This window comes from Phyllobates terribilis, unplaced genomic scaffold (assembly GCF_046119375.1).
Source record: "Phyllobates terribilis strain yellow unplaced genomic scaffold, ASM4611937v1 Scaffold_5__5_contigs__length_657084704, whole genome shotgun sequence".
NCBI lineage: Eukaryota > Metazoa > Chordata > Amphibia > Anura > Dendrobatidae > Phyllobates > Phyllobates terribilis.
Genome location: NW_027362765.1, coordinates 125560595 through 125588274, shown reverse-complemented (window position 1 = coordinate 125588274; position 27680 = coordinate 125560595). Strand labels below are relative to the sequence as shown.

Sequence of the window (27680 nt, the reverse complement as noted above, 5' to 3'; positions counted from 1 at the left end):
AGGATGTAACTCAGGATCAGTACAGGATAAGTAATGTAATGTATGTACACAATGACTGCACCAGCAGAATAGTGAGTGCAGCTCTGGTGTATAATACAGGATGTAACTCAGGATCAGTACAGGATAAGTAATGTAATGTATGTACACAGTGACTGCACCAGCAGAATAGCGAGTGCAGCTCTGGAGTATAATACAGGATGTAACTCAGGATCAGTACAGGATAAGTAATGTAATGTATGTACACAGGGACTCCACCAGAAGAATAGTGAGTGCAGCTCTAGAGTATAATACAGGATGTAACTCAGGATCAGTACAGGATAAGTAATGTAATGTATGTACACAGTGACTGCATCAGCAGAATAGTGAGTGCAGCTCTGGAGTATAATACAGGATGTAACTCAGGATCAGTACAGGATAAGTAATGTATGTTCATTATTATTACACAGTAATTCTGTTTTCTACATCTAGTGCCACTTACTGGTGATAACAATCCCACAGGCCATTCGTTGTGTTACAGCGATTAGTTTTCCTTTTTTCTCTGGTCTGAAGTCAATTCACTCAGTGTAATAAAGTAAGAAACAGCAGGACTCATGAGATTATTGAATCTTTATTAGTCTAGACAAGCAGAGCAGAGTGGCCAGTGCAGGGGGCTGGCTGCAAAAACGCATGATGAAAGGGGGAAAAAACATATGGAAGGAAAAAGATGCTCATTGGCTACATTCAGAGTCAAACTGAACCCCTGGACTTATCAAAGAGAGAAAGTGGGGGAATGGGGCTCTATGCATGCAAAAACTGGAATTGTGGCCTGAATGATGCTGGGGATGATGGTCACGAAGGAAAACAAGTGCATGTGACAGACAATGGGTTAACAATGATAATTATATAAAGAAAGGAGGTCATTATGATAGTTGTCGGTAGCAAAAAGCAGCAGTTCCCATTCCTGTACATGGGGCACTGACATACAGGCGGCTCTGATCAAAGAAACAGATAAGATATCTTAATACCATATTTCTTATTTTAGGAACCATCTTAAGCTATGGGACTACATCTCCCAGCAGGTTTTATCAATACTAACATAACAGCAGGCAAGGGTACAGAGAGAAATTGGCATCCTTGAATATTGGCAGCAAGGATCAGCCAGTCATTATGAAACTACAACTCCCAGCATACACAGACATCCACAGACTAAGGGTTTACTGGGAGTTGTAGTTAACAGCTGGAGGGCTGCTGATCACCGGGTCATCCCTCCCACCAGGATTGCATCGGACTGGTATATGGTTTCCCCACCCATCGTAAAGGAGGACCCTCCGTTCAGCATAGACCCCAATTTCTCTGGAGATTATCGAATGGTTACAGCCCATGGTCATTGCTGTAGCAATCTTCTGTCACATACACCAGAAGGGGACATCAAATGCATCAACATTTTAGCAAAAAAAAAAAAGTAATTGTGCCAATCCTGTGACAAAATGTAGCAAAAAAGTTTCTCGATTTAACCTAACAAAAAGGCTAAAAGGTCAACTTCATGGAGTGACCAACGATCTGTAAACTTTTACAGATCAGCTGTAGTTTAAATGCCCATTTACACAGGCAGACCAAAGTAAACGATGCAGACAGAGTGATCTCTACTATATCACTCAGTGCACATAGGCTGCCATGGTTCTCGGCAGCACGAGTACTGTTTACACAGGACGATGCGCTGCTGAGTAGGATGATCTTTTATGTTGAACACAAGATCATTTCATCCGACGAACAAGTGTTTTGCTCGTTGATCGGCAGCCTGTTTACGTGGCAAGATAATCATGAGTGGCTTTAACAACATTCATTCGTGATTATCTTACAGTGTGACTCCCCATTTAAGTAGTCTCTTCCATCTACTCCATATATGTTCAGCTCAGCAGAGAGCGTGCACTGTCAATAAAGGGAAACAAGATATTGCCAGAGGAATTATATCCTGAGGAGGAATCAGAAATTGTAATTCAATGTGCTCAGTCAGTCATTCATCCATAATTCAGGAAAAAGTAGCCTGGTCGCCCGATATGGTAAGGTCCAACCAATGTTAATGTATATGGTGTACGCAGGCTGTAGCATCAATGTTAGGGAAGAGTCAGACGAGGATTGCAACGCATGACAGCATGTATTCCTATGCAGCTCGGGTCGGTCAGAGCATTGCGTTGAGATCCTCATCCGAATAATACGGCCGTCTGACTCTTCCCTAAAGTGAGATTCCTCACTGGGGTGAGTTTGTAGCCTCTAACACATAGATTTGCATAGGAGCTGTATACACAAAACTAATTTTTATTTTTTTTGTCAAAGTTGTTAGAAACATTGCATTAGGGGTGTAAACTCAACCCTTGCCCATAGGCCTCATTCCACTAAAGGGGGTCACCCGCTGTGGCCTGGAGTTGCCCTTTTATCGGAGACTACTCCAGCAGAAATGCTCGGCCGACTCTGGATTCCTCCAGCGAAATCCACCAAGTCCAGGACCTACAGTGATTAGCGGATCAACCCAGCGGTTGCATTTTTGCAAGAGGTCTCTAATGAACAAACCCTTCAAAACGAATTAATCTGGGCACAGACTGACCTTACAGCATGCCCACGTACCAGATTGCTCAAAGAAAATCACTTCATTGCGTTGCACTAAATATGGGCAAATATTGCAATATACTTACCGCCACCATCAGGCCTGTGTACACCCAGACTCAGTAACTGGACAGAACACTTGTCACCAAAGCCTAATATATACATAGGCCCAATGGGCACCAAAGCATTAGTTGGGACTAGAGAAAAATATGATGCAACAGCTGCTAACCACTGCCCCCTAGTGGAGAGAGGCAACATCACCAGTGACGCAGCACGACCAGAGCAGGAACTGCAACTTTTCTACACAGACACACAATGAAAGGTCAATATAAGTTTGTTTTTTTCTGTTTCCATCGTTTAATCAGGAGCAAGAGAAATGTTTGATTCAGAGCAGGGAATTAGTACAGACCCCCTGAAAATTCAGCTGGAGGCGAAGAGGAGGGATTTGGTTATACCCATGAAATAGCACTAACCCTCCTCCCAGCCCCCGATCAATAAGACACACACGCTGGTCTTTACAGGAAGAACATGCATCATGAGGTTATAATGTAACAGGACAGGCGGTGCAGGCGGATGATAGGAGAACACAGATGAATATGGTGAACAGAAACAGAGACCAGTTGTCCAAAATAATTCATTGTCAAAAAATGAGCCGGAGAGCGAGGGTGGGGGGTGCAAACACATGATCCATAGATTATAAGAATGGGGGAAACTGATATGTCTATCAGAAATTGTAAAATTGGGTTGTGGCCAAGGGCTCCAAGAAGGTGGCATCACCCGCCAGGGTTTGCACATCCCTTGGACGGACCATGTATAGGTTTAGGGAACTGCTATTTATGCAATTTCCTAGTACACTGTGAAAGTGATTGGCTAGGATGCAATAGCAGAGAATATCAGGGGTCACCAGCGAGAGGACGGGCAACTTTATTTAGGATATGGACCCACATCAGGGACCGTCCTGACCAATGTGTTCGAGGTTGCAAGATCTCCTTCCCGCCCCCATGTCATGTACATCCATAGCCGTAGTTCTAGGTGGCAGCCCTATAGGAACTCCCCTCTAAGACTGTGCATAACAATAAAAACAGCAGTATGACAAACGGGAAGCGTGGCCAAGCGCCCATTCACAGGATTAGATGCCAACATGAACGGACAGTCCAGAGGTGGATGTGGTACAAGAGGAGGAGGGTACGGAGGAGAAATGCTGGCGCCACCCATAAGGACCAATCATAGAGCAGCTTTAACGTTAAGTGGAGGGGAAATAAAGCAGTTTCTGGATTGGCTGCTATGGGCGAAGCTGACATTTTTATTTTGCACTCGTTTCAATAGATCACCTCAACTTCATGGATTGTCGCACTGATTGATGGTGGCGAAAAGTTTGGAGGGTTAATTGACCCTTTGAAAGAAAATAATAATAAAAAAAAAAGTAATCGTCCTTTGTCATACAGGGGCAGTTTGACGTACGATAATCTCTTTCATTATTGTTTCAGGGCAAATACAGAGCGGATATTGGGCCAGAGGGGCCGGGGGTCAGAATACACTTAGAAAACTACAGGTATATAATGATATAGGGATACAGTGGACTGGCCAAAAAAAAAAAAAACAAACCTAAAAACAAAAAATATGAAATTTAGGAGGAGAGGGTGGAAGTTACGTTGTAGCTCGCGTTAGAAGATACAGATACTGAAAGTCATCTCAGTCCCAAGCCTACAGGTGGCACCACAAAGTCTATTCAGTTTTTTTAGCGTGTTTTCAAAGTTACTTTAGATTTGATTTTTTTTTTTTTTTCTTTTCTCTTTTTTGTTTTTTTTAAGATCAGTTCTAGTCAAAGTTGAAGTGACGTCCTTACTGTTTGCTTCGGGTCTGGCGTTCCTGAAAGACACAAGAAAAAGAAACGAGAAAAGCTGTGAACGACTGAGGGGCACAGTAAACGTCCCATGGTCCAGAACATGCTGCGGACCACATCTCCATCCATAATTCTAGCATGCTTCCATCTTACCAGCACAGAGGTCCAACTCTCCAGCAAAAACAATTAATTGATTAAGTTCTGCCACTAGGGGGAGCACATTACAGATGGATTTATACAGCATCCAATGATGAAGCTACATAGCTCCCTCTAGTGGGGGGAAGAGAGCTTGACAACCTTCTCAAAACGCGGAATAGCTTGTGATCAGTTAATTGGCGCTGAACATGTAGTAAATCTGCCCGGTGTGAGACACTATAGGATGTCCAAATGCTTAAATATTTTATAGAAAGTGCTCCTCCTGTGGTCAAAACACTGCACTCCTCCCTAAGCCATTGTGGAGATATTTTGCTGCATGTGACGCCCTGGTGTTTAAGAGGGCAGTATTTTTATCCATTTTACTTCAAAGTTGTGTGTCACCGTTTTCTGACAACCAGGACATTTATTTAACATGGGTTAATTAATTTTATAATTTAATAAATTAAACCTTTATGGCACAAAGATGGCAAATATGCTCTTTTTTCCTTTATTCTTGTATGGGGAAAAGAGGGCGATTCAGACTTTATATTTTTTTAAAACTTATTAACTTTCACTGAACTTGTACTATATAGTGCATTACTACATTATTGCTATATAACGTAAAAAGGTCTCCTATAAGGATGAAGCCCAGATAGGCCTTCATGGGAGTACAAAGATGGGGGCAACACGAGGGTCTTCAGTAGGGCCCCACCTGCTATGGTGACCCATCAGTCCATCATGTTCACAGCCTGGGGGAAGAGAGGTACTCCTGAACAGGCTCTGCAGGATAGCAACCATTTAAATACTGCTATCAGATATTGACAGCTGCATCTAAATGGTTACGAACAGCAGTGATCAGAGCTCAGCTCCTGTCGCTGTTAGAGGTGACAGCACAATAGACACAGATGGACCGTAAACCTGCCCCATACACCTGCACATGGCACAGAATGTACTGGTACATCCTATGTTAGGAAGGGGTCAAAGGGAAGTGACATTGTCAAAAATCAGATATCTAAAAAAATTAACAAATATCACTATGTAAAAAAAAAATTACAAAAAAAAAACAACCTTGCAGTTGTCACACTGGTGGCAAGGCCTAATATAAGGCTCCTACTACCTGTTCTTGACATGGACATTAGCAGCAATAGACTGACTAACCCCGTTTCATTGAATAGAAGCATCTAATGAGCGTGTACTAATCACGGGCAAATGGTGGACCCTGTGTTATCTTCTGTGTATAGAGGTGTTACCTGTCTGTACAGAAAGGGGAGGAGGTGAGCTGTGACATCACCTGTAGTGAATGGTGTGTTATTTCCTATATATAGATATAGAGCTGCCTGGCAAGTGATGATCAATACAATGACCGAGAGTCGTACTCGACAGAACAGATAAGAGAAGGAGGTGAGCTGTGGCATCACTTGTAGTGAAAGATGAATCCTGTGTTATCCATTGTGTATAGAGGCGTTACCTACCTGTCTGTACAGGAGGCGGAGGTGAGCTGTGACATCACCTGTAGTGAATGGTGAACCCTGTGTTATCTACTGTGTATAGAGGCGGTACCGATCTGTATAGGAAGGGGAGGAGGTGAACTGTGACATCACCTGTAGTTAATGGTGAATACTGTGTTATCTACTATATATAGAGTCATAGAACTGCCTGGCAAGCGATGATCGGTTGAATGACGGAGAGTTGTGTTATTTATTGTGTATAGAGGCGTTGCCTGTCTGTATAGGTGGTGGGGAGTGGAGCTGTGATATCACCTGTAGGGAATGGTGTTGCCTGTCATTGGAATCCAGCAAGATCTCTACAGAACGGGAAATAAAAACCTATTAAACCCCGATTTCAGGATTTTTTTTTTTTTTTTTTTTTAATATTAAAACATTAACTTGATTTTAACAATAAGCCATTTACTAATGACCCCAAGAGATCCATCAGAGCCCCAGGGGCTCTTGCCTTGCTATTACGATGAGTCCTGCAGACTCATTCCCCTGTTTTCTTGGGTCTTTTTCCCACTTGCAGTTTAGGGGTTTGTAGTATAGCAATATTGGGCCGATTATGGATTAAATCCTATCTCCATGCACTAACTTCCTGCTGAGCTTGTGCATAAAAAAACTCCCATTAAGCAGAGCTGCAGTGTAAAGTAAGGGAAGACAAAATAAGTAAAATTTGTAGTCTGATGAGACAGAAAATTAATTTTAGGTTATATCTGTCTCCGATGGGCAACGCAGAAAAGCTGGAGTCGGCTGTAAGTGCAATAAATCAGTAACGGTCTCTTTTTACTTCACATATGGCAACAACCCAGACGGTGCCGCCGTCATCACACAGTGCCAGGTCCACTAGGATTTACCTTCTGTAAAGTCTTCTCCCTCTCTTTCGCTAGCAGTTCCTCTCTCTGATGCCACTGCCATTCTATGCAAACGAAGGGGGAGAAGACAGAATGAGTCATGAAGCAGAGGGAAAAATACAGTCCTCTCCCCTGTGAGGAGGGATATATGCACACACCGTGTACAGTAACATTCCAATAATCCACTAGCCCAAAATCAAAAATGACAGACCACCAGAGGTGCATACACATTATACTCACCTCTTCCTCTGGCGCTCACATGTGCCAACGCTTTTGTTGACTATGGCAATGATTAAACAGCTCAGCACTGGCACATGCCCAACAGCACATTAACATTCAGCAGGTTGTACCCGCAGAAGACGTGTCGCCATTGTCAGCACCATATGTTCTGGACTACCAGGAAAAAGTCTGTTTGTGCAGGATGGGTCTATTTGTGTCACATGCTGCCTTCTCATTTGTTTCCTAGATGCCGCGCTTACAGCACTGTTTTGCCTTCTGTTTGGAAACACTTAATTAGGAACTTGCATTTTGAGAAAAGAAACTCTCTTGTATCCCATAAGCAGGTGATGGTACTATGACCTTACACTAGTACCCATAAGGTCTATGGCGCCCATCACTGAGGGTCTGCTTGGAGACTGCCACGAGTTATAGGGGTATGGATGTGTGTGACGCAGAACCTGTAGGGTCCTGTATCCTGTCGCAAGTATAGGAGTGAAATAGCACCAGAGAAACTGGACCTTATTTTCCAACTCCCTGGATCATAGGGGGCGTGGGTTGTCTATGTGTGAGTTAGAAGCCTCTTTTACAATGTAAGTCTATGGAGTGACAACAGGGCACCACAGGCTTACATTGTAACAGCCACTTCCATATCACCCAGCGTGATCCATCAAGTCGGAATAGCCGGCAGGTGAGTGAGGACAGGAGCTTACACTTCATTAACATTTACACTTCGCTAATAGAAATCATTATCAGTGACTCTGTAAAGTAGGGACAGAGCGTGGTCTGGGTGTCTATTTTTACCATCAGTGCTTTTTTTCTTCTTCCATCTACGAAAAACTGATCAAACTGATGGCAACTGCTAAAACTTCTATGAAACAGGCCATGAATGCAATTAGAATGCCATCTTCTTGTTTCCCAAAAAAAAACCATAGACTTGTATTAGCACATTTGATCTGAGACTCTGCTGAAAACCAGAAAGGTCTCCGTGATTTTGTGCCACTCTGTCAGTAACAATACACAGACATGTGAACAGCCCCATAGGCTATGATAGATATCCATGAAAAACATGCACAGAACTCGCCCAAGAAAAAGTGACATTCCTAAGCACTAGCAGTCAAGAGTCAGCCAAAGCCATCTGTAGGTTGTGGTTTTGGAATACCTGTCTCTCAGCACTGAGCAGTGTAATGTTGCCTCCAATAGGTGGCACCAGAGGAGCAGGTTTCTTCCTTTTAGAGAGCTAATTTGCATACTTATTCCCATGGAACCTGCCCATTAGCAGTGCTGTTGAGTCAGAGTCGGTATAAAATAGACAGACTCCGAAAATATATAAATTGGGTAGGGTAGTTCAATGCAGGTTGTGCTGTAAATTTTTTTTTTTTCTTAAGAATTTGGGAAAGTTATGAAATGTCTTATAAATGTCCGTTCTATTCCTAAGGATTTCGGCTTTTAGTTCAGATGAATCTGTGCTGCACCTTATGTACAGTTGAAACCAGACGTTTCCATACACTATATATAAAGACACATATGCATGTTTTTCTCAATATCTGACATGAAATCAGAATAAACCTTTCGCATTTTAGGTCAATTAGGATTACCATAATTTTTAATATTTGCCAAATGCCAGAATAATGAGAGAGAGAATGTTTTAAGGCATTTTTATTACTTACTGCAAAGTCAAAAGTTTTCATACATTTCATTAGTATTTGAAAGCAAGCAAAGATGTCTCCAGCAGGACCAGGGTTGTATATATCTTGTTAAAACTTCACTTTTAATTTCAAATTGTAAAAGCCAAGGATGAGTTACAAAATGAGCAATATAGCGGCTCTTAGGTACAGCACATTTTCATTAGTATTTGGTAACATTGCCCTTAAACTGAATGACTTGGGTCAAACGTTTGGGATATCCTTCCACAAGCTTCTCACAATAGTTGGTCGGAATTTGGGCCCATTCCTCCTGATAAAACTGGTGGAACTGATCCAGGCTTGTAGGTCGCCTTGCTCACATCTGCCTTTTCAGCTTTGCCCATAAATTTTCAATAGGATTGAGATCAAGGCTTTGTGATGGCCACTTCAAAACATTGACTTGTTATTTTGGCAGGATGCTTCGGGTCATTGTCCATTTGGAAGACCCATTTCCGCCCAAGCTTTAATTTCCTGGCTGATGTCTTAAGATGTTGCTTCAGTATTGCCACAATCTTCTTTTCTCATGATGCCATCTATTTTGTGAAGTGCACCAGTTCCTCCTGCAGCAAAACAACCCCGCAACATGATGCTGCCACCCTGTTTCACAGTTGGGATGGTGGTTTTAGGCTTGCAAGCTTCTCTCTTTTTCCTCCAAACATAATGATTGTTATGCCCAAAACGTTAAAATTTTAGTTTCATGAGACCACAGGACATGTCTCCAAAAATTAAGGTCTTTGTTCTTGTGTGCATTTGCAAACATTAATCAGGCTTTATGTTTCTTTTGGAGTAATGGCTTCTTCCTGGCAGAGTGACCTTTCAGTCCATGTTGATACAGTACTCGTTTCACTGTGGTTACTGACACAATCTTACCAGCTTCAGCCATCATCTTCACAAGGTCTTGCTTTTGTCCTTAGGTTGATATGCACATGTCAGACCAAAGCATGTTCATCTCAGACACAGAACCTGTCTCCTTCCTGAGCGGTATGATGGCTCGACATTCCCATCATGTTTGTACTTGCTTATAATTGTTTGTACAGATGAACGAGGCACCTTCAGGTATCTTGAAATTGTACCCAAGGATGAGCCAGACTTGTGCAAGTCCACAATTCTCTTCTGATATCTTGGCTGATTTCTTTAGACTATCCCATGATGCTACACAAAGAAGCAGTGTTTCAGGTGTGCATTAAAATACATCCAGAGGTGCATCTCTAACTCAGATTTTGCCCCCAAAAAAAGAAGCTTCCAAACACATGACATCAAACGGGCAGTCCAGAATTGTTTAAAGGCATAGTAATCTTCGTGTATGTAAACTTTTGACTTTGCAGTAAGTAATAAAAATGCCTTAAAACATTCTATCATTATCTCATTATTCTGGAATTTGGCAAATATTAAAAACTATGGTAATCCTAATTGCCCTAAAACGGGAAAGGTTTACTCTTATTTCATATGCAAATTGCCTCTTCAGAGAAAAAGAGGACTTGTACTCTACAGCGCCACCTATTGGAAGCAGCAATCCTACAAGTCACAATCAACCCTTTAACGAGTCGTGCAATATGACTTAGGATAAAAGTCAAATCAGAATCTCAATTTGCAGACACTGTGTTTCAGGCTGTTGGCCCTCGTCAGTGCAAAGTATGAGAACTGATTTGGCTAAGTGAGAGGCTCTGGACTGAGGTCTAAGGGGTAACATTTCTCCTTATGGAGAGCGACACACCAGCTCTGGCACGTCAAGGTAAGGAGGCTTATTCGCCATGCAACGCTCCTCTGGGAAATTTAATATGCAAATTGACTCTTCAGAGAAAAAGAGGACTTGTACTCTATAGCGCCACCTATCGGAAGCAGCAATCCTACAAGTCATAATCAACCCTTTAACGAGTGGTTGCATGGTGAATAAGCCTCCTTACCTTGACGTGCTAGAGCTGGTGTGTCACTCTCCATAAGGAGAAATGTTACCTCTTATTTCATGTCAGATATTGAGAAAAACATGCAAGTCTCATCTCACCACCTGAGAACTTGACCCAATCCCATCCCACCTCTTCCCAACCCTAACCCACCTCTTCAACCTGTCACTAGCAACTGGTGTCTTCCCCTCATGGTTCAAACAAGCCTCGATCACACCCATCCTCAAAAAAGCCATCCCTTGACCCATCCTCTGTGTCTAGCTATCGCCCCATATCACTTCTCCCCTATGCCTAAAAACTACTGGAACAACACGTCCATCTTGAGCTGTCCTCCCACCTCTCCTCCTGCTCCCTCTTTGACCGCCTCCAATCTGGCTTCCGACCGCATCATTCTACTGAAACTGCCCTGACTAAAGTCACCAACGACCTACTGACTGCCAAATCCAAGTGACACTACTCTGTCCTTCTCCTTCTGGACCTGTCATCTGCCTTTGACACAGTAAACCATTCCTTCCTACTACAGCCTCTCATCTCTCGGCATCACAGACTTATCCCTATCTTGGATCTTTTCTTACCTAACAGACCGGTCATTCAGTGTCTCCCACTCACACCACCTCCTCATCTCGCCCCCTGTCGGTGTTCCCCAAGGCTCAGTTCTAGGACCCATGCTCTTCTCCATCTACGCCATCAGCTTGGGACAACTCAGTCTCACGACTTTCAGTATCACCTCTATGCTGATGACCCACAGATCTACCTCTCTGGACCCGATATCACCTCCTTACTAACCAGAATCCCAAACTGCCTGCCCACTATTTCATCTTTCTTCTCTGCTAGATTCCTAAAACTTAATATGGATAAAACTGAATTCATCATCTTTCCACCATCTAGCTCAACCCTACCATCTGACCTATCTGTCAAAGTCAATGGCTGTTCACTCTCGCCAGTCCCACAAGCTCGCTGCCTCGGGATAACCCTTGACTCTGATCTCTCTTTCAAACCTCATATCCAAGCCCTTTCCACTTCCTGCCGACTCCAGCTCAAAAATATCTCCCGGATCCGCACATTCCTCAACCATGAATCTGCAAAAACACTAGTGCATGCCCTCATTTATCTCCCGCCTTGACTACTGCAACCTCCTGCTCTGTGGCCTCCTTTCTACCACTCTCGCACCCCTCCAATCTATCCTAAACTGTGCAGATCGATTAATCCACCTATCACCCCGCTATTCCCAGGCTTCTCCTCTCTGTCAATCCCTTCACTGGCTCCCCCATTGCCCAGAGACTTCAGTTCAAAACCCTAACCATGGCATATAAAGCCATCCACAACCTGTGTCCTCCATACATCTGTGACAGTCTCCCGGTACTTACCTGCACGTAACCTCCGATCCTCACAAGATCACCTTCTCTACTCCCCTCTTATCTCCTCTTCCCACAATCACATACAAGATTTCTCCTGTGCATTCCCCCTACTCTGGAACTCTACCCCAACACATCCGACTCTCGCCTACCGTGGAAACCTTCCAAAGGAACCTGAAGACCCACCTCTTCCGACAAGCCTACAACCTGCAGTAACCCTCGCTCCACCATACCGCTGCACGACCAGCTCTACCCCCACCCATCCCTTGTAGACTGAGTCTTCGCTTGCAGGGTCCTCTCTCCTCCTGTACCAGTCGCTGACTCATTTTTGCTCAAATTATTGTACTTGTTGTTTGCTATGTATACCCCTTTTAAACATGTAAACCTCCATGTAATTAATAGCGCAATAATAATAAAGTGTCTTTTTATACAGTGTATGTAAACTTCTGGTTTCAACTGTACATGCTCAGTAGCAAACACCTCTTCTACTGATCAGAGGAAAAAGGCACTGGAAAGGAATGCCTGTACTCATCTCAGAACTGCTAGAGTGAACAGGAAAACCTGATTAAATCAGATTTGAGGTCATCCATGAAGGAGGATCTGATGGAGGCGACACTAGCTCTTAGAACCAGGGCTGTGGAGTCGGAATAAAATGGACTGACTCCGACAATATATAATAAATTGGGTACAGTAGTACAATGCCGGTTGTGCTGTATATTCCTTTCATAAGAATTTGGGAAAGTTATAAAGTGTTCTATAAATGTCTGTTCTGTTCCTGATCTAAGGATCTCGGCTTTTAGTTAAGGTGAATCTGTGCTGCACTTTATGTACACACTCAGCAGTGCGGCAGTGCTGTGGAGTCGGGAGTCAGGGAAATTGAGGAGTTGGAGGTTTGGCTTACCGACTCCACAGCCCTGCTCAGAACAAATTCATAGACTGCACAAATGTTCTTCAGTACCTTTTTGTTGAAAACTGATTTTTCCCCACTTACTGCATAGTGTATTGCATATTTACAATTTATTAAACTTTTTAGTGTTCTAAAGTTGGATTCCATTAAATATATTTTATGTTCTATCTAAATCGATTGATTACTGTATCATAATGGTGATTAAAAACCTGATGTTGCCATTTTACTACAGTAAATTTATCACAAACATGAACCGTGTATAAGGGATTCGGAGCCAGAAGTCGGGGAAATTGAGGAGTCGGAGGTTTGTCTTACCGACTCCACAGCCAGAGCTGTGGAGTCGGTAAGCCAAACCTCCGACTCCTCAATTTCCATGAGACCGACTCCAAGACTCCCTCATATGTGGCTGTTTAAATGATAAATTTACTGTAGCACAGATTCATCTCAGCTAAAAGTCTAGACCCTTAGATCAGGAAAAGGACATTTCATAACTTTCCCAAATTCTTATGAAAAAAATACTCCCCACAAACTGCATTGAATTACTGTACCCAATTTTAGGAGTCGGTCCATTTTATACCGACTCCACCAATATGGGCTCCGACTCCACAGCCCTGCCTATTATTCCGTATACTCCAGCTGCATCTACTCAAAGAGACTTTCACACTAAAGACATTAATTACCTCTCCACGAGACTGGATAAACCTGACTGTAGAAGGTCTCGGTCACTAAAATGGCGTCCTGATCATTTATTCGTTCACCATTCAGCCTGGATTTAATCATGTCATGCGTGCCACTATACTTTCTCCGTCTATAGGATGGGTGGATGGCCAAGTCCAGCTCTTTCCCACAGACAATGAATGAAGCATCAGTATGCACCCTTGACCATCGCTCCCCAATCTAGAGATCAGTAAGGGTTCCAGCCAGGGCTGTGGAGGCAAAAAGTCAAACTTCCGACTCCACAGCCCTGCCTAACTACCGAGCACGTACATAAAGTGCAGCACAGATTCATCTCAGCTAAAAGTCTAGACCCTTAGATCAGGAATAGGACATTTCAGAACTTTCCCAAATTCTTATGAAAAAAATATTCCCCAAAAACTGCATTGAACGACTGCACCCAATTTATTATATATTTTAGGAGTTGGAGTCAGTCCATTTTAAACAGACTCCACCAAAATCGACACCGACTCCACAGCCCTGCTCTGGAGGGGCAATATATAAAGAGACATTACATCTAACTGACCAGTATCCATCACCAGCGACGGGAAAGTACCTTGAAACCGTTATAAAGAGGGGTTACTGGTTTGGCCAATAAAACCCTTATGTTGCAAAGATCATAAAAGGAACAGACAGTGGACGTATAGATTAGTTACCTCCAAGAGAGGGCGTTAGAGCAGCAATTCTTTCCTTATGGAGGACAGCTCAGTTACAGAGATACATGACAGAGGTGAAGTGTACATGTAAAATAACTACAGGACAGATGCGTCTCTACAGGCCCATGCGTCAGAGAAAACCTCCATTCTTTAAACTGCTGGCAGCAGTGTTCAGAGAACAATGCAAATTAGATTAGGAATAGAGCATTACTACTGTAACAATTAGTTTCCCCTTTTACTTGGTTGGCTGATGGACATTATTGTGCTTTGCTTATATAGCTCCATCATATTCCGCAGCGTTTTACAGACACAGTCTCTACAAACAAGCTATTGCGCATCTTTCAAGGCGTATCAGCCTCCGTCCGTTTATACCACAAATGTGTCACTTTGCAGAACGACTTGCCACTGGCTGGCTCACATTTTCTTTAGTACAAGGTTAATGAGCATTGTGACCCCAGGCATGCACAAAAAAAAAAAATTCTTAAAATGAACATCACAGCTATCTATCATCAGCATCTACTTGCTGATGGTTTCCAGCTGAAAAACTACAGTAAATATACAATGTAAAAATAAAAGATTTCTTGTTTCTTTCAGTCATAGCCCAGTGGTGCTTCTGTGACTTGCCGAAATCCATGCCCCATTTGGATGTACAGAGATCGTTTTTATTTGCAGAAATTTCTACAACACATCGGGCGGATGTAAACTTACCCGTAGGCCTATCGATGCCACCGTTCACATGGATGAGAAATGCCTGGTTGTGAATAGTCCAAGAATTGTGCACATTGACAGCAAGTCATTCTGTCCTGAACCCTGGGCTGAAAATGCTTCCCTACAGATATACTGTAACAATGTGATGCTACTGGGGTCTAAGAGGGGTTTTACTAAACCATAATACTGACAGCGTATCTTCAGGATAGGATATTAATATCAGATCGGTGGGGGTCCGACGCCACTACCAGCCAGTCAGATGTTTGATGGGGCCTCTAATCTTTACACTGCTCAGTATAACTGTACAGGTGGGAGCAGCGTCCGACATCCCCTGGAATCCGATACTGCTGACCTATCCTATGGATAGGCAAATATCCAAGTTCTGGACAACACATTTAAAACCTACCCTGATCTAGTCTTGCACCGTTTTCTTTTTCTCCATTGTTTTAAAAGAACGCTTCCATTCACTTACAGCAAACAGAGTTTGGTGAAACGTACTGCAATTTTGTGTTTCGGTTTCCATGCAGAAAGCTCTTTATTTACATCGAATCTGAACACAATGACAAATAATAGCACTCCTGACATTTCATTTCTGCCAGCTTTGGGACTCTTAGATGTAAATTTTGGGGCCATACTTCCTTTATAATAGGAAACGGCTCCCTCCTCTCCCAACCTTGGAAAAGCCACACGGAAAGTAGCAACCTTAAAAGCTGGAAAATGGGGTGAAAACCAAGGCCAATCTACACCTGCTCATAGAAAGCATAGATTTTACTTGCTTTTTTGCTCCAAGACATCAAGAAACCGTGAAGTTATTTTGAAGTATTGCACGTAAGGGAGCACATTTATTAAAGAATTAGCCCCTATTATTGTCTATAAAGCTCAGTCTTCTAGCATATGACATAGCAATCTAGCATCTACTGTCCTCAGCCATATTAGTTTCTATGGGGCTCCACTGCCAAGTGATTTAAGTATATTCCTTCAGTGGATTCTCCAGGACCTTTTATTTCTACATCAGGAGGTGCCACAATGTTGCATCAATGGTTGCCTGCCAGGTAGCGCCAGGTTTTGCACCCCCATTCTATTAGAATAGGATGCACGCACAAGAGCAGCTGGCCGAGCACGAGACCTGGCCCACAGCCGTCAATGTAAAGTGAGCAGAACCTCTTACCTCACGATGCAGAAGTGAGGCGCTGGATAGCTCCTTTTAAATTCTACCCCCTTCATGAATCCATAGCAATAGATTAAGTGGAAAGCATCTTCCTCTCCTTCCTGAGGACTGTGGCTTCCACATCCCTGTCTGCATGCAAATTCCTAAAACCACAGTTCTATAAAAACCCATTGCTGCTGTAATAGAAGAGGGAGATGCAAATCCACAGAGATTCTGAAGCTGCATGTTGTGCTGTGGGAAGACAGGGCAAGGGCAAGGCCCACGCCGCCCGGCAGGGAACATTTGTAAATGTGAAAATTTTTTTTTACGTAAATTGCAGTTTTTAACGTCTGAGGACAAGATTCCAATCATCAGATATACTCTGTGTCCTAGGGATAAGTGTGTAATCACATCCTCATCAAGTTCCACACAACATGCACAGATACTCCAGCCGTGGCCAAAACTACAAATATCAATCAGCTTAAGGGGACTGTCAGAACAGAATGACTGTTCAAACCAAGCACAGGAGCTCGGTGCTTCATGGCAGGGACAATTCTTTACATACACCTTCACACCTGCTTGTTTTCCATCCATCTTCATGCCTACCTCTGATTGAAGGCTCTGGCTACATAGGGCCAGAGAAGTGTGGAGACAGATGGAAATCAAGCAGGAGGGAAGGTGCACTTAAATGTTTGGCTCAGTCATGATGCACCGTGCGCCTGTACTTGGGTTGAACAGTCATTCTGTGCTGACAAGAATCCATTTAAGGCTACATTCACAAGAGTATTATACGGTCCATGCGTGAACCGCAAGTCTCCTGACCTGAACGATCATCCTCATATGTGTACGGAGGCTGTTTGTGGGGGTCAGTATACTCGCCATCAGTTTGGGCATTTCAGGCCAACCTTAACAGCCAACAGCTGCTCTTTGGTGGGGACATGTCGTCTACCTATTCATGACAGCTGGGGAGCAAGGGAGAAGCTGCGCTGAAGCAGGAGTTGATGAATGGCTAATTTTCCCATTGGAAACTAAATAAGCCCCAATCTCAGGATCAATAAGAACTGCAGTCACAATCCATCAGACAACATTCATTTTACAAGCAAAAAAAAAAAAAAAGTAAGAATATAAGCCAATGAGCGACATCCTACCCCAAACTGTTCTTATATGGGAGTGAACAATGTTTATTCTAGAATTTACATTACATGCAGTGAAGAATACACTAGATAATTCAGATTTAAGCTTACTACTAGGCTGCAGAATGTTGCCTTCCAGGACCATGGCTGCTCCCAATAGTTTGGATTGGTCAGGTCTGATCGCTACAGGGGTCCTGTATGCACCATACACATCACGGACCCCCATATACGGTAGATGAAAGTCAGCCAAACCTGCTAACCATCTGATGTGTATGGGGGTCTCCCAGCAGGTGATGTTGGCGAAAAGAAGGAACAGCAAACCTTTTGTGCTCAAGGTAGATAAGCTACCGGGGGTCAGGAGAGTTCACTTCTATGACCCGCTTAGGATCAGACACAACCAATCAGGATGCAAATACAACAGCCACTCCATCTGCAGCAGCCATCACAACCCCAGAAGTGATTTATAAAGGGGATTTGTATCTACAAGCTTAGCAGAATATCTCATGTGATATCTAGATTTCTTCTATAATTGTTACCTTATATTTCATAGGCATTAATAAAAAAACATTTCATGTAGTCAGAGCCCCCAATATCATTGAGCAGTGGTCTATTCCACATGTGACAAGAGAACCTCTGCTCAGTGTGGAATCAACCACTGCACAAAGATGGGGTAGGGGGATAACATCTCCTGTTACACTGAACATTGAGTAGGATTAAGGCCACTATGAAGGACAGGGAACATCCCGATACCTCTGCCCCACGAATAGGGAGCCATACGTTTGCATTACATAAAAAATACATGCACCATTTTATAGGCAAGAACTTACTAATCTTTGTTTTAATAACAATCCACCATTTTTTTGCTTGCTGTCAGTGAGTGAAAACCTTGCTTTCTCTCAATGGCTGAAAACTTGTCCCACTTGCTGCCAAACAGTGCTCCGATACACTGTGACAGGATGAGATATATGTAAATGCCTATTTTCATTCAATGACAGCTGACAGAGCTCTTCAAAATGGGAACCAGAATTATAACATGAATTTCCAGAAAGGACCCCCGACACATTCAGAGTCAACTCACATTCACACGACAACCAGAATCAGACAGCGAGAAGGGTTAACAAGTCGGGTGGATTACCTTGCGCACGACCTCTTCCTCCTCCTGGCGCTTCTCATAATGAGAAAAGTCATCAAAGATGGAGGTCGTGTGCTTGTAAGTGGCAATGATTTTAAGCACTAGTTTTGCTTTTTCTAAGGGCACCTCCTGCGTATCTCGCGAGTTTGTGACCGGTTTATTATCGTTGTTCTCCAGACGGATGTGCCTCAGCTGGTTGTTGGGGACGTCCTTGACAAAGAGCCACTTGACGTCAAACTTGCCCTTCCACTTGTCCTGTGACCAGACACCAGCGCTGGTGCCGTAATCGACAGGTGACCGCATCTCGGCCACGCCGCAGAAATGTCCACTGCCGTTGACGCTGAAGAGCAAGTAGACGGGGCCTTTGCCGTTCATGGAGCGGAAAGCGCTGTCCAGACGCTTATTGCCGTGCTCCGTGCTACACCAGATAGAGTACTTGATGGAGCGGTGAATATCGTCCTCGGAGTAACTCTTGATGATAAACACGCGGCCGTTTTTCAGGTTCCAGTCGAAGTCCTTGGGGTTGTAGCTGTGAGAGGCTTTAAGCTTCTCCAACACTGGATGGGAGTCACTACCAGGGACAGCGTGAGGCTGAGGCCCACCCAAAGGATTACCGTCAGGTCCCCCACCTTGCCCATAGGCAGCGTTCCTATTACGAGGGGCTACCCAGCGGTTCTGTGGGGCCTGCTGCTGCTGTGGTGGCGCTGGGGGATTTTGGTAAGGGACTTGGGACAGAGGTGGGGGTTGAGCCGGGATGGGCTGCAGCAGCTGCTGTTGGGGTTGCTGCTGAGGGATGGACTGAGGAGATGGGATCTGAGGAGACATTGGGGGCTTAGTGACCGGACCCTTATTGTCCCAGGTGCCAATGTCCATGTTATGCTTGATGGGTGGTGGGGGCAGTGCCCCACCAATGATAGTCACGGGTTTAGTTTTCGTCTTAGGCTGTGGTTTGGCAGGTTTGCTGGCTATGGCTGCCCATGAGGTGGGTTTAGCAGGTGGCATGCTTATACTATTGCCACCATTGCCAGACAGAGCACTTGGCATTCCTACGCTGTTCACCACAGAACCCACCGTCTTTACTGCTGATGCTGTCACATTGCTGCCTATCTTAAGTCCCACCATGCCCTGTTCTATGCTGTTCATGCCCGGTGCTTTATTAAGAGTCTCATTATGAAACCCGGTCTGTCCATCCACAATCGTCCCGCCCAAGGAGCTGGGAGGATAGCTGTAGCTGCCCCCATAGGCAGAGTTCTGAGTCTGCTGACCCTGAGAGCCACTGGTGCCCCAAGCGGAAAATGCAGGGTTTTCAGGGAAAAAGTTGAAGCGATGTTGGTAGATGTTATTTCCCAGACCCCCTGGCTGGCCAAACACTGCATCATGCATGAAGTGATGGTCTCCATTGCTGAGCTGTCCATATGGGGTAAGATATGGGATGGGAGGATCCCCACCTGTTGACCACGGCGCTTCACTCAGCGAGTACGGGAAGATTGATGGAGGATAATAGCTGGAAAGGTACGGGTCTGTCATGGATGGGTAGCTGTTACTCTGTTAGCAGAAAAAAGTAGAAAATTACAACCTGTTTAATAAACAGCAAAATACTAACCCTACATATGATTAATTCCCAGGAAAACAAATTGATTGCCTATCCTGAAAATCATGTTTAGGATCCTCATCTCTTGTCAGCGTGGAGAGTGGTTACAAAAAGCATCTCTTGCTCTGTAGAATCTGTCCAGCACGGCAACACACAGTAAACCCACTGATGAGAATAGACACTGTGTAATACTCTTCTTCCCCTGTGGTGGCGTCGCGGACAAACTGAACACCTACTGCCAGGCTTTCCCCACAGATCAAAGATCATCGCAGGGGTCCCAGAAGATGATCAGCTTAATAGCAAAAGAGCTTACCAAGTGGGATTGTCGAAAGCAGAGAGCGGCCTTAACTGAATAAGAGAGTGAAATATTTGCTCGTTGTCAGTGAATAGGACTTGTGTTGCTGATTGTAACAAATGTCTTTATCCTGACAGCAAGCATATATCATGAAACCAGTGAGAAATGGATAGAAAGATGCAGAATTGTCATTGAGATTTTTTTGTTCATTTTACCACAATGTATCCACACTGGCAATGCCTCCCAGCACCCTTTATTAATTCAGCACAGAGGAAAGTCCCAGGACTATGAACCTGCACTCGAAAGACAAACCACCACCAAGACACACCCCATATACAGCAGTTCTCTACAGGTATAATTAATGGGGTGGTCCAAAGGCAAAAGGAAATTTTATCTAAAACCCTATCTATTTAGCGCCATAATCTAAGCTATTTTCTTATACACTTGCTTTAAAAATTCCCTAACTATTCTATTTAACGGCCTTTTTTTTTTACTTCCTGTCTGACGATTTGTTTTGAGAGCCCCCAGTGCATCCTGGTATACTCAAATGAAGAGTCACCAGTGACTTGTTTCAGCGGCTGGTCCCTGCGCTGTGCAGTGACAGCGCCCGCTCTCGTCAACTCAGATCTGCAGTAATGAGCCGGCAACACAGCGCTATTACAAGACTCGGCAGAAACCAGTGATTGTCACCTGCGGAGAGGCTGTGACAGTGACCGCAGCCTCTGCCCTCCGCTCTGATGACGCTTCGTTTGATTATCCTAGGATGCGCTGGGGGCTCTCAAATGAATCAAAAGACAGGAAGTAAAAAAAAAAAAAAAAAAAAAAAAAAAATAGACTAACAGTAGGAAAGGGAGGAAATATTTAAAGTATATTAGAAAATATCTTAGATTATCGCATCAAATAGATATTTAGATACAATTTTAAATTTTGCCACTGGATCACTCCTTTAAGATTGCAGAAGAGTTGAGATGACCACACTGACCTGATTGGACTGTCCGGACAGATACTGCTCAAAGTCGTTGTCATGGACGTTGTCCTTCTGGTGCAAGGATCCATTTTGAACTGAAATAAGATCATGGTTTGAGCACTCAAGTGAAAAACTTTAGTTTGCAAACTAAGATGACAGAGTCTAAGCAGAGGCTCAAACTGCAGCTGGTTATGTCAATGGTTCCAAATCTGGTTTTAAATTAAAGAAATAAAGTATTCATTTAGCGTTCCTGATATTTTTTGCAGCGGAGCTACATTGGCACATTACTGGGTGTCAGAACATCCAACACTACATGGATGAGAGACAACAATTCATTGGATCCAGTTAAAGGGATTGTCTAGGCTTGAGATTGATGACTAACTTAAGAACACGTCATCAATATATTACAGGTGTTGGTCTGAATACCGGCAGCCTTTCTGATCAGCCTTTTTCCAGCTCTATTTACAGGCCAAATGTATCCAGTGTAGTGGATGTAATATGAAGAACAAAAGCTCAGTTCCCATTCACATTTATAGGAGCTGAGATGCAGTACCCAAGAACTGACACTACACAGTATATAGAGCTGTGGTATCCTCGTTCTGTACATCCGGCTACCACAAGAACTGAACACAGCTGATTGGTGGGTGTTGGATCCCGATTGATCTTTATATTGATGACCTATCAATGTTATAAGCCCACAAAACCCCTTTAACAGTACTTAAAGGTGCTACCCCACAGTTACTACAAATGGGGGGGGGGGGGGGTTTTCTAGAAACCTTTTTCTGGGGATCAGCAACTTATTAGTGATTTTGTGAATAGGTAATAAGCTGTTATGAAGGGCCAGCTGCTCTAGGAATGGGACTGAACAGCAAGGCACAGGGAAGCAGGATTATAATTTCTGTATTTTAGACAATTTGTGTGAATGCACCAGTCCAATATTCAAGATCCTATCTCAATATATAGTAGGTGTAATAATATTAGCAAATAGCTCCAATAACAAATTTAGCATAGTTCTTCAGATTCACTATGTCGCTTACCCCATGTGCCAGGCATTGCAGTAGCTTAGGTATCCATGGTTATGACCACTCACATAGTGCCAGTCAGCTCCATAACCATGGATACCTAAGCTACTGCAATGCCCTGCACAAGGGGTAAGAGACCTAGCGAATCTGAATAAGTACACTATATTTCTCATTGGAGGCATTTGCTAATATTATTATTACACCTACTACATATTCAGAGAGGGTCTTGGAAACTGGAATACCCCTTTAAGCTGCTTTTGTGTCATTTTCCCAAAATGTGGCTTTTTATTCTAACTATAGATGGGGTGATGAAGAGTCATTACCTTTATTGTCCTGTCCTTTTGGTCTCTGTGCCGTTTCCAGATGAACAAATTAAGAGGGGAAAAAAAAAAAAAAGTAAAAGGTAAATTAGATCCATGTTTGTAGACATATTGTATAAGACTGCAAGGCTTGTGATGTTATCACATGTGGGACGGAGCAGCTGCCCATATTAAGGGGAATCTGTCAGCAGATTTCACCTCTGCACTATTTATATGCACCTATAAGCTCTTTCAAAGACAAGTCCAGTGATACCTTTACATGGCCATTCTGCCCCTCCATTACTGAGAAATCAGTGGTTGAATTGATATGCAAATGAGGCTGAAGAGCCATTTGTAGATCTGATGCCTGTCACTCCAGCTCTATTCCCCACCAAGTGCCACTTCCTCCTGCTTGAATTACAGTTCTTTTGTCTGAAGTCACACAGCATAGAGACTGTAAGTCAAGCATGAGGAGCCGGACAGTGGGTGGAGAACAGAGCTGGAGTGACCTAGGCTTCAGATCTACAATAGCTCCTCAGACTCATTTGCATATCAATTTCTCAGTAACCGGAGAAACAGACTAGTCATGTAAAGGTATGGTTGGACTTGTCTTAGAAAGAGCTACATGAACACATAGTTTGGGGGGTGAAATCCTGCTGACAGACTCCCTTCAATCAGGCTGCTGCTTCCATTTTTTCATAAAGGCTTCTGATAAATAAGATCTGCAGTGTGACTGTTTCATATAACACCTCCCTTCTTCCTGTAGAAGAGAACCCCCAGCCGTCTTATTAGAGTTTATAGGCAAAGCTCTAATATAGGAGAGTCTCTCACTGTGGTGGTCCCAATGGCTTCCATGCATTACCTGCACTGATCTACCAGCTTCAATAAAAATAGCATTTAAAATTTACAACCCAAAGCCTGTTGCACCAGAGTGATGTCCTTATGAATCAGTACAGGAAGTGTTGTCATAAGAAGTTCAGTGTCAGGAACACTATGTGGATCTGAATCAGCATCCAAATCATGCATCACATCCCACGTGGCTTGAACAATGTGAATATCCATGTACAACAGTATGCACTGGATGTCACAGGAAGTGTTTTCATGGGGAACTAGCAGCAAAGCGGGGGTTGCAGTCAAGCACTGATTTAGTACAGTAAAAGACCATTTAGCCATGTGTGGAGATCAATAGTCATTCATGTAATATAGACACGCAGAGCCATTCTTCGCAGCGTTTCCTCTGATCAATAGTTGTACCCCCCTCCCCACTGCCCCATATGTCCTATTAAGAGGCAGACATCCCCTTCTGCTCTATTGCTACTCCATTGAGTAGAACCACAGGAAGGGACGGTATAAGATGAGACCACAGGAACAATCACCAGACACATTGCACAAGTGTCCATTTAGATCTGAGATCAGAAGTGATACTAAGGAAATACTAAATAAAATATAAACATTGTATTAAGAAATGTTTCACATAACAGAAGATTTGATAATTGGAAATCTGAGTAAGGCGAAAGTGTTGTGCCTCTTCCACTTTCATTGGCTTGGAAAAGTCACAGCTCTCAGCACCCAGACCCCCATAGATCAAAAACTTCTAACAGGTCACTATAATAATAAGTTTTATAAAAACCTGTTACACTTTCAGGATTTCCCATGAATACAATGAGCAATTCAATTAGGAATCAAAGGGTTGTTTCCATAAATACGTTAATCCCTATAGGCTCTCTCTAGTTGAAGATATATTAGCGTTATTTCCCCTCGGCAGACAATCACTGGGCAGAGTGCTGACATAGTTGAGCCAGTGATTGGCTGCAGAGGTCACGAAGTCGGGACATCATTGCTGCAGACTGTCAACAAAAGACCGGGGCAGCGGTGGAAGGGGAGTAATTTTTTTTTATTTCATACCAAGATTAAGGCTATGGGGGATATAAAAAAAAAAAAAAAAAAAGACCGATAGCGAATCCCTTTAAAAGGGAAGATTATAAGCTCAGTGGTTAGCACTGTATGGTGGCTCAGTGGTTAGCACTGCAGCCTTGTAGTACTGGGATCCTGGGTTCAAATCCCACCAAGAACAACATCTGCAAGGAGTTTGTGTGGGTTTCCTCCGGGTTCTTCAGTTTCCCCCTACACTTCAAAGACTGATCGTGAATGTAGATTGTGAGCCCCAATGGGGACAGTGATGATGATGTCTGAAGCTCTGTGGAATTAATGGTGCTATATAAAGCAAAGCATTATAATAATCTGGAAATAGGATAATGATGGAGAAAAGACATAATGATCTACTGAAGCATAAGGAGGAAGAGATGTACACATCAGAGCCAAATAGACCTCAGAGGAACATAACCTCAAAATCCAGAGATCCCATATATGGAAGGAACCTGCATGCGAGTATCCAGACAGCACAGACATGGGAGAAGTGGGGGGAAACGTATAATATAGGGGACCCCCCCCCCCAACTACAACTCTCAGCATGTCTAGAATGCCACAAGCAGATCCATGCAGACTGGGAGTTGGAGTTTAGCAACAGCCACAAGTTAGAGGCTTCTAGAACATGAGGAAAAGCAAAGGAAAATGGAGAGAAAATAGCAATAGTGACAAATCACAGTATACAGGGAGGACGTGATGTACATGCTGGGTATGAACATATCTATAGTGGTGCAAACAGAATGATGAAAGGATACAGATGTAGCAGAGCTGAGTGCGCTGTGTGTACACAGTCGGCTAACGACTTATAACAGAACTTTTCCTACAAATCACTAACTCGGCTCCTCTTCATCTCTGCTATAGCAACGGCTAAGTGTTATAGCATTGATAAGCACATGATGGATAGGCCGCAGGCAGTGGAATATACAGCGGAGCCAAGTGTCACCTGTTTGTGTCTGACTGATGGGGATGTAGATCGTGAGACATCACTGTAGGTAAATACATTCCCACGAGCTCTGCCCACTGTCCTGATAGTAATAGGACCCGCTGTCCTGATAGTAATAGGACCCGCTGTCCTGATAGTAATAGGACCCGCTGTCCTGATAGTAATAGGACCCGCTGTCCTGATAGTAATAGGACCCGCTGTCCTGATAGTAATAGGACCCGCTGTCCTGATAGTAATAGGACCCGCTGTCCTGATAGTAATAGGACCCGCTGTCCTGATAGTAATAGGACCCGCTGTCCTGATAGTAATAGGACCCGCTGTCCTGATAGTAATAGGACCCGCTGTCCTGATAGTAATAGGACCCGCTGTCCTGATAGTAATAGGACCCGCTGTCCTGATAGTAATAGGACCCGCTGTCCTGATAGTAATAGGACCCGCTGTCCTGATAGTAATAGGACCCGCTGTCCTCATCCACCCTGCCTGCAGACGTCTGAGGAGTGCCAGCAAGCACAGGCAGGACACGGAGCCGCTGCACATTGCGCCAGGCGACATGCGTTATACAGAGGGGCTGAGCAGCGCCGCCGGGGAGAGGGGGCGGGAGAGCCGCCGGCGGGGATGGATGGATGCAGGGAGGCGGCCGCAGCATGGAGCGGGCCCGGGGCGGCGCACATCCGCTCACCTGCGGGTCCACGCTTGTGGCAGACATCATTCATGAAGAGCGGATACTGAGAATCCTCACAGTCCGGATGGGGAAGGGGCGGGCGGCTCACTTCAGGCCGGGGCCCGGAAAGCGGGGATAGGCCGCAGGCGGTCACTCGGTGCAGGCTTCGGTCCGGAGGCGCCGGGCTCGGGGCGTCAGTTCCAGGCCTGGTCGGGAAGGTTTGCTTACGCTTATTAGCCGGGGCCCCGCTCGGTGTCTTGGTTCAGGCCTGGCCCGGGAGTTACAGACTTCACACTCACCAATGGCGGAGGGGACTGGGCAGAGTGCGGCTGACGTCAGCAACAGCGCATTGCATGCCGGATTAAGCTGCTACAGCGCAGGCGCTTCTCAGGCCAGTGGCAGTCAGCGCGGCTTCCCATCGGAAGTGACGTCAGGCGTGCGAGCGGAAGTGAAAGTGTGGGAACGGCCCACCACGTGACGAGCAGCCATTCCACAGCGGTTCACCATTCTATTCTTCCTATTCCTAATCCGCGACTTTCCGTGGTCACTTCTCCGCTATGTCCACTCCGTCACGGGACGGAACACCCCACATCTGCACGGGATACTGACAGCATGTTTAACCCCTTAAAGGGGCTGTACCAGATTTGGGATTATGTCATAAAACCTGTAGGAAAACAAAAAAATGAATGTGCTGTTCAAATCTGAATGGTAAAGCAGTGTCCATAGTGCTGTGTGGTCAGGTGACCACGTCCTGTCACCATGGAAACTATCTGCCCCACAGCCAAGTGGCTGGGGACCGGTCATCTAACGGCAATGCAGCGCCTCGCTGTTCTCCAGATCTCTGCTTACCGTCAGTGAATGTCATCCATCTAGGGAAAAAAATTGAAGCAAAAATTTAAAAATATCTCGATTTATTCGGTATGGAATATGAGCACTACATACAGAAATCCCTGCACTTACAGCATTGGCTGCTGTCAGTGAAGTTATTAAAGGTTGAGGAATATTCTGCTACGTTGCATGCACTTGGGCAAATCATCAAGATCCTCTGCTGACAGCTCCCTGTGAAATTGCTGACCCATGATGTCTCTGATGTGCTTATTGAGATACGCTGCAGCCCATGACAGCATGCTTAGACGACGCAGGCTGCTCACAGTAGCACCAGCAACATGCATCCTGGCATTGTCATATTGAAAAACAGCTCCTGGGACACTGGAGAAATGGCCGTACCACTCGTTCCACAACCAAATCAATGTAACCCTGAGCTATTAGTGTATCTGGAATGGAGATTAATTGGTCCGGCTACCGTAAATTATGTGATTGCCACCCCACACCATAATCTCAGGTTTAGGACTGGTGTGGCATTCTCTCATGAAGGTCACCGGATTGCAGAGACCTCATCCGGATCTCCCACTTCCATCTCCACAACTTCTCCTGTGCTGCAACAGTTTTCTGGAATGCACTACCCCAGACAATCCAAGTAATACATAGCCCCCACATTTTTAAGCACGCTTTAAAAATAC

At 44.3% G+C, this 27680-nt stretch overlaps 1 protein-coding gene across 1 annotated transcript; it reads right to left on the bottom strand.

Annotated features, from left to right (window-relative positions):
- Positions 1–591: 591 nt before the first annotated feature.
- Positions 592–26542, bottom strand: YTHDF1 (YTH N6-methyladenosine RNA binding protein F1). The gene is made up of 6 exons (XM_073682948.1): positions 26179–26542; positions 22655–22679; positions 21325–21404; positions 18460–20001; positions 6906–6967; positions 592–4449 (listed from the first exon to the last, which is right to left on the bottom strand). The coding sequence occupies exons 1-5, from the start codon at positions 26206–26208 to the stop codon at positions 6935–6937; spliced, it is 1710 nt and encodes a 569-aa protein (XP_073539049.1). The 5' UTR covers positions 26209–26542; the 3' UTR covers positions 592–4449; positions 6906–6934.
- Positions 26543–27680: the final 1138 nt, after the last annotated feature.